We start from the raw sequence: 8,338 nt of genomic DNA on the forward strand, positions 1-8,338 counted from the left end.
GAATTGCTTCTAGAATCATAAGTAAGACATCCAGCTTATAAACCACCTTTGATGACTCAATTGGATCAGCACTTAGCAGAGGAAGATTTCTGCAAATATTGTGCTGTGTGCGTGTGTGCACACACTGCTTCTTTTTTTCTGAGTAGCAACACTTACTTTCATTGTTAAGTCTTGAAAAGAGGAGGTTATGTTTGGGCTTCCCTCTTCCCCCACCTTTGAACTTCCAATTGAACTTCCAATTGAACTTACTCGAGCACAGACTTCTCCCGTCCCTGAGTCCTGTCCTATTTATGTTATTTCCTGTGTCATTTACTTGGGTAGCTTTTACCTACATTTTTCTTTTCTTTGTTCCTGAACAGAAACTGATTTCTTTCTGGGAAGCTAGAAAGGCAAGACTTATGCAGCCAATATGTTTCCCAACCCTCACATGAGAAAAAGAGCACACCCAGCACTATCAAAAAACAACCCTATGCCAGTTGCAGAACCAGATGCTTTAAGCTGCTTCTCATTGTGGGATCACTCAACACAAAATGAAACAGACCCCCCAAAACAAAGGCTTCCGGTCTCCCGCAATTCCAACAAAAACCTTGTCATTCCAGAGCTTTGAAATATCCTAACCAAATTGTCTTCCATTTTAAGTTTTCTTTTCTTTTCTTTTTTTAACACAGGGATACTAACTTGAAACCAGGCAAATTCTGCTAGTTTTTCTCAGATGATTTCCAAATCTCAATGGCACCTCCTACCTCTTCCTGTCTGCTTTTTATGTGGGCTCCTCATTGTGACTGGTTCCCAGCTGTATTGCTTCTCTATCATTATTAGTACTTTGATGATTATCATCATTAATTAGCGCATATCACCTTTTTCCTCAAACATTTTACTTGAGCATTTAAAACAATCAAGTACTTGTATGCTATAGTTTGGAACTATGTTGCTATTTGCCCTTTAAACAATCAAATATTTGTGTGCTATACTTTGAAACTATGTTGCAATTTGCTCTTCATTATTCCAAAAGTGAGGGTCCTTTTCATTGTCTCATTCATTCTGCCTTTTAGCAGAAGGGTTACAACCTAACATTCTTTAACCCATGCATTGGTTTGGAAAACGTAGGAAAAAGAAGAAAGGGGCCGGGCGCGGTGGCTCATGCCTGTAATCCCAGCACTTTGGGAGGCCGAGACGGGCGGATCACGAGGTCAGGAAATCGAGACCATCCGGGCTAACACGGTGAAACCCCGTCTCTACTAAAAATACAAAAAAGTAGCCAGGCGTGGTGGCGGGCGCCTGTAGTCCCAGCTACTTGGGAGGCTGAGGCAGGAGAATGGTGTGAACCCAGGAAGCGGAGCTTGCAGTGAACCGAGATCCGGCCACTGTACTCCAGCCTGGGCGACAGAGCGAGACTCCGTCTCAAAAAAAGAAGAAGAAGAAGAAGAAGAAGAAAGAAGAAAGAAGAAAGAAGAAAGAAGAAAGAAGAAAGAAGAAAGAAGAAAGAAGAAAGAAGAAGAAGAAAGGGACCCTTGGAGTAGACACAGAAGTGAGAAGCATGAATTAGGCAGATGTGATATTTTAAGCTGTTTAAGACATGGGACATAATTTAAAGAGTTCCTGAGAAAAAAGTGAAAGAAATCAATTTGGTGATAGGAGGAATTTTCTTCTATTGAAGTAAACAGGGAAAGACAGAAGGGAGACGAGAGAAGTGCTTTTTTTTTTGGAACCCCTTGATTTTGTACAGAGCAGGAAAATTATCAACTCTTTTCACCTCCCCCACCAGCATATGCTTCTGGTATTCATTCATTAGACATTCTGGGCTAGCGCAAGCTTCCTCTGTTTTTGTATTTATCATGAGAAATGTTAAAAAAAAAAAAAATCAAGTTACGTGATAAGGTAAAAATAAAATAAATAATGATTATTTCATGAAAAAAAAACTGAAAGGCAGTTTTTAGAAAATGACCATTGACCTTAAATAAATGGAGGAACAGGATCTTAACTGGACTCTGGAACTCAATTATAGGGCTGTTTCCCTCAAAGTCTAAGCTGAGAGAATTTACTTGGTTACCAGCGCAGAACAACCAATTGTAGACACCCCAGGAACCTGAACAAGATGAAACAACTTCATTGAAAGGTCAAATTTACTTAGGATGTCTTGAATTCAGATGTTGTAGTAAAAGTAGGGTAAAAGACCAGGAAAATCACCAATGACTTGACAGATGAATATTTGCAATACACATATTTATGCCTGACACATCACATTCCATTATGCAGATGTCAATTTGGGGCCACTATTTAGTTAAGCAGAGAAATTGTCTTCCTTTTTTGTGGGCGAGAACAATACATTACTGGCACTGGGCAGAGAGAAACTCACGAGGCAGCTTATCAGAGACCGTGAAGGGGCATTCTGTGGGAGTCTGAGCAAACCAGGCGCAAATGCGACCCACCATTCCCACCAAGACAAACCCTGCTTCTACAATGCTTCTGCCAAAACTGTTTATCCTTTTCACCCCTTCTCTGGAGAATCATTTAAAATGGAACTGTAAAGCCACTGTTGGAGTAGGGGAACGGAGGAGAGGGAGGGAAGTTGAATATAGCCTTCCAGAGCTCCTTGGGGGCTCAGTCATAATCCTGAACTTGCAGTCTAACAGGGTCAATCCTCTCCCCATTTCTGGAAGGAAGGCAGAGTGAAGAAGAAGGCTGTGAACTGGGCAGACCTCTATTCCAGTCCTGCCTCTACCGCTTACCACTGTACGGTCTTGGGTATACCTTTGATGTTGGTTTCCTTACTTACAGAATGAGTTTTACATAGTAGTTTTGATTTGTTTTATGTAGTAGAAACAATGTGTGTATAGTGTCTGGTACATAATAGCAATGTATAAATGGGATGCCTCTGGCAACACCGACTTCAGGACCCAGAACCAGTGATGTCTGTTTCTACCTTTTATCTTTGGTTTTAACATTCCACTTTGTCCACAAAGCTGATGTTCAGATTGGAAATAGCTACTCTGGCTTCTGCTGTGCCTTCTTCACTTGCACAGCTTTGCGTCAAGTAGCCGCCACTGCCAGTTCCACTGTCTGAGGGTATAAGGATAAAGCAATTGGCACAGATGAAGTGTAGAGAGTGAGCAACCACTTGGTAGCAAATACCTGAGCTTTGGCGGTGGCTTCCTTCCCCACACCCGTTTTCAGGCCATTCCCACTGGCAATCAAGGTTTCTGGGCCCACAGTACCCCCTGATGGCTGACGTGGGGAACTTTCTTTTCCCAACAATTCCTTTCTCCTCTCCTAGTGGAACCTCCCTGTCTTTCACAGGTCACGGCGTTGTGCATTCTGTCATGAACCATTCATTTCTCACAAACTTGTGTAGCCTTTCCTGCCTTGCTTTTTAAATTTCCTGTTCAATTATTTCAGGAACATCTATTTTTCTCCCTCCTTCTTTCCCTCACTTTGCTCCATTTATGAATTCTGAAATTATTATGATTGTCATTGATAAGTATAATAGTAGGATTAGTGCATTCATCTATTTATCAAGTAAACCACTGTATATTTGGAAGTAAAATAAAACATAGTGTGGAATGAGCAGCATCAATCTCTAAAGCCCTTTGAGATATCCAGACATTTTCCTAACCTACACAGAAGAGGACATTGTCTTTCTCCAAGTAACACTGATCTTTTCTGAACATTATTTTTTTATTTAATTGCTAAATTGTTCTAGTTTGTCCCCTACTGATTTACTGCAAATATAATTCAGCTACAATTAGGGTTAAGTGCATTCCTGTGGGCTATTCTGGAAACCAAAGCACATCTTTCAGCATTAGTTCTCTATGGGAAAGTGAATTCAAGGCTTCAAGCAATTGCTTTAGAATGAACTTGAAAAATATTACCTATTGTATTTTTTTTTTTTTTTTTTTTTTGAGATGGAGTTTCACTCTTGTTGCCCAGGCTGGAGTGCAATGGCACTGTCTTGACTAACTGCAACCTCTCCCTCCTGGGTTCAAGCGATTCTCCTGCCTCAGCTTCCCAAGTAGCTGGGATTACAGGCAACCACCCCTACACCCGGCTGATTTTGTATTTTTAGTAGAGATGGGGTTTCACCACGTTGGTCAGGCTGGTCTTGAACGCCTGACCTCAAGTGATCCACCTGCCTCAGCCTCCCAAATTGCTGTAATTACAGGCATGAGCCACCTTGCCTGGCCTACCTCTTGTAATTTAATATTGAAAATTTTCAGTTAGGAGTGGTCAATTTTTTAAAAAATTCATAGTTGACATCTGGATTCTCTGGTTTTTAATCTATTGGCCTATGACATCTATTGGGATGAATACTTACAAAGTAAGTCAGGTGTCACTTATCTGGGCAGACACTGATTCTTCCTTTATTAAAAGAAAAATATACTAATCAGATCCTGATTTGATATGTTATGAGACTATAGAAGAAGATTATTAAATTTTTTTCTGCGACCGTAAATTGCTTCTTGGTGAAAACACATCAACCATGTCTCAAAATATAAATACTTTCCTTAATGTAAATTCAAATAATGTCAATGATGTCTTTATTTGGCCTGGGCTTAAAATACTTTTAAAAATACAAATGATTTGGGTATGAATTATTAAAATGGCATTAATTTTATGTTTAAATGTTTAATTCTTCTGATTTAAAAAGCTTATTCTTAAACTAGAGAGCAGTAGCTAAAAAGCATCTCAAGTCTTGATAAAATAACTAATTAAAAGATTTATGTCACAAATTAACATCAAGAGGTTTAATCTTCCTGGTTGCTAATACTCAAATTTAAAAGTAAAAGCTTATAAAAACTGGTCTAAAATAACAGAATTATTTAATAAAATGATAAGCTGTTGTGACCAGATAGAGACAGGCATGATAAAAATATGATTTTCCAATGCTTTTATAAAATACTTTCCTAATTTGGTCATAATTCAAGGTAATGCTTACATAGTATGTTTGACTTTGAAAGATTTTCATATTTATGGGACTGAATTGTTTTCTCCTTTAACAAAATAGATACAAATTAGTTATAGTAACAGGTAAATATCAGCCAGCCAATTTCATCGAAATTCTATGAAAATATTCTGCATAAATTCTATATACACACTAATCAAACAATTAAAAATCAAAGAAATCAAGTATGATGTCATAAAATAGTTGTGTGATGCAAAAGGTATTTTAAATGATTATTTATCAAGGACCATTATTCAAGCTGACATATTCGCGTTTTTCTGGAAAGAGATATTTGTTTTCTGATAACATATACCTTTTGAATTCATAAAGTTTTGGTGGTAAAAATTAAAGCATTTGGTGTTAATGTTTTTGAAAGCATTGCATTTAAATTATTTTCTCAGGCTCTAAAGAGAAAACACCAGAGAAAACATAACCAGACTGAATTGTTTAAAATGTATTTTCCCTTTAATTAAATAAGAAACATCTGTCTGGGGATTTTGGAAATGAATGTAATCCATCCACACTCTGCCTGCACTAGTTTGCATCCAATGTCTAATATTTTGAAAGAAAATTCTTTCTTTCTGTAAAGAATTAAACAGCAACACGGAGAGATGTCTGGGTCTGGGGCAGCTAAGTCCTGCCTCCGGAGCTTGGACACTGGAAACGCTAAAGAGCTCTCTTTTTCCACATCTGTCCTTGAAAAGCAACCAAATTCTCTCCACAGTCAAAGTTAGGACGTATCTTTTGTATTTCTCCAAAATATCCACTTGCCCTGCAAATGCTCATTCCAGAACGGTAAAGAAACAGGAGTTGCCAGGATGCATCCAAACACTCAGGGTCGAAATAGTGTCCTTTCTCTAGGGTTCACTAAACATCTTCCTTCATTTAACTCAGAGCTGAAAAAATTGATTTCTCTAGACACCCACACAGCCACAACACGGACACATCAGACAAGCTAAATGAGCCCGCACTAAGACAGCGGGAACTCTTCTCTGGGATGACCCTGGTTCTCCTAAACCCAGGCCCGCAGCTTAGAAGGACAAATGTCACTTACTGGTGGTGTCAAATGGTATCTGCCTGCACTGCGCAGACCCCTCCACGGGCCAAGGACAGTAATAGACGGCTCCCCCTTCCACGATGTCGGGCTGGCTGGTGTTGGCTTTGGGCGCCCCCACCAAGACACTCGCTCTGCAAAAGAGTTGGAGAAGGTCACTCTTTGGGCGCCACAAAAGCGTGCGCATGCAATACAGTCTCTGTAGCCTCCTGCCCGGGGACACTTGGACAGGTGTGGAGGACAGGAACGTATTTATGATGAGGACCCACTGTCAAACTTGATTTCCTCTTGGAAACCTATGGGGGCCCTCAACATGGTTTGCAAGAGTGCAAACGGTCCTGCTTCTCTAGGTGGAGCTCTGTGGGTACAGTGAGATGAGAGAAGGGGGTGGGGTGGGAGGAAGCCAAAGACAGAGCCCAGCTGCTGGTAGCCGACAGCTTTTGCGCCCAGACGCAATGGTTACAGGCTCTGCATAAACAGACCGCGCTGTGGTCGCGGTTTTAATTGACTTTGGTCTTCCGGGTCCCGTTCTCTCCTTTGTGGGATGCGTGCGTCTTGGTACCCGGAACACTCAGGACTTGCGTGTTCTATGCAAGTGGCATGTCTCTAGCTCAAAGTTCACAAGACACATCTAGCATGGCAGGGGAGAGAAGGGGCTGGTGGCGGGGAGAGAGACGAGACCCCGGGCGGGCGGCAGGACGGGGATCCCAGGCTGCGGGGACTGCGGGGCAGAGCTGCTGGGACCGGACACTGGAGAGCGTTCGCCCCCGCGCGCACCTCTCCGGGTCGGGAGACTTACGTGCGGGCGTCGGGTATGTGGAAGTCCACAGCGTAACCGAAGTAGCTGCCCTCGGGGCCGCTGTACACCGTGAGCTTTTCCACGTCCAGGTTGAACGCCTGCGAGGCAGGAGACCACAACATCATCCCCAGCGCGGCGGCAGCGCAGCAGAGAGGCGCTATCAGCGGCGTCCGGCTTCCCCGGGGACCGCGGCTGGCCCCGGGCGACATCTCCCTCCGCCCCGGTGGCTGCTACCCAGGAGCGCGAGCCGAAGACCCCGTCGGGGCTAGCGGCGCGGGTGGAATCTGGCGGTTCCCAGCTGCCCGCGTCCCGGGTCCGTGCGCCCAGCGCATCCGCGGTGACAGTGCCCGGCGTCTGCTTGCGCCCACCCGCCCGCCCGGCTCGTGGGCTGGCCCAGGCGCTCTAGCCCTCCTCCGGCCCGGCGGGGACCACTACTCTCGCGGCGCCTCCTCGCGGCTGGTCTAGAGCTGGGGACTCCCCGGCGGCTGCGCTGGTGGCTGGAGCTCTGGATGCCTGTTCGGGCTGCCCGGATTTCTATTGCAGTTTCATCTCAAGGACAATCAGTTTCGCATCTGTCACCTCAAGCTATTTATTGCTTTAGAAGTAATGCCCCACGTGGAGGGAGAGCTTGCTCCAGTTTCCCTCAAATGCGCAGCTTGGATGGAGGATGTGAAAACCAACCCCACCACCAGGAGGGACAAAGCAATGATCTCTGCATCACCTCTGCAGCCTGACCTCAGCGTTCATGGCTTTGCACGTCTGTGACTGAGAGTTGAAGTTGAAATGCAAGAACCCTGTCCTCCCCCAAGTCCACCCACCTCCTGGCAGAGCTAACTCATAAACAAGAAAGCCTCGAGGGGCTTTTTTTGTTTGTTTTTGTTGTTGGGTGGGTGTGTGTGCGTGCGGGTGGGATTTGTTTTTCTTTGGTTGGTTTACTTTATTTTGTTTGTTTATTTTTTTCTTTTTAGAAATAGGGTCTCTCTCTCCCCCAGGCTGGAGTGCAATGGTGCTATCATAGCTCACTGAAACCTCAAACTCCTGGGCTCAAGCGATCCTCCTGCCTCAGCCTCCTGATTAGCTGGTATTGCAGGTGACTCATCACACCTGGTTAATTTTCTAATTTTTTTTTGTTGACACCGAGTCTCCTCATGTGGCCTAGGCTGGTCTCGATCTCCTGGCCTCAAGCCATCCTACCACCTCGAGTTGACTTTTAAAATTTCTTTTCTTTTCTTTCTTTGTTTCTCTTTCTTTCTTTCGTTTCTTTCTTTCTTTCTTTTCCTTCCTTCCTTCCTTCCTTCCTTCCTTCCTTCCTTCCTTCCTTCCTTCCTTCCTTCCTTCCTTTCTCCTCCTCCTCCTCCTCCTCCTCATTCTTCTTCTTCTTCTTCTTCTTCTTCTTCTTCTTCTTCTTCTTCTTCTTCTTCTTCTTCTTCTTCTTCTTCTTCTTCTTCTTCTTCAAGGAGCTGGGGTTCTCACCATGTTGTTCAAGTTGGTCTTGAACTCCTGAACTCAAGTGATCCGCCCACCTAAGCCTCCCACAGTGCTGGGA

At 43.7% G+C, this 8,338-nt stretch overlaps 1 protein-coding gene across 1 annotated transcript in view; it reads right to left on the reverse strand.

Moving 5' to 3' along the window:
- ITGA8 (integrin subunit alpha 8) overlaps positions 1–7,543 on the reverse strand; it is a 205,425-nt gene extending 197,882 nt beyond the window's left edge. The window contains exons 1-2 of the mRNA XM_073018751.1: positions 6,793–7,543; positions 5,994–6,127 (exon numbers count right to left, since the gene is read on the reverse strand). Coding sequence (XP_072874852.1) covers positions 5,994–6,127; positions 6,793–7,001 — 343 coding nt within the window. The 5' untranslated portion in view covers positions 7,002–7,543. The remainder of the gene's footprint in view (positions 1–5,993; positions 6,128–6,792) is intronic.
- Between the last annotated feature and the right edge of the window lie 795 nt (positions 7,544–8,338).

The sequence above is a fragment of the Chlorocebus sabaeus genome, chromosome 9 (assembly GCF_047675955.1).
Source record: "Chlorocebus sabaeus isolate Y175 chromosome 9, mChlSab1.0.hap1, whole genome shotgun sequence".
In the NCBI taxonomy this organism is placed as follows: Eukaryota; Metazoa; Chordata; class Mammalia; order Primates; family Cercopithecidae; genus Chlorocebus; species Chlorocebus sabaeus.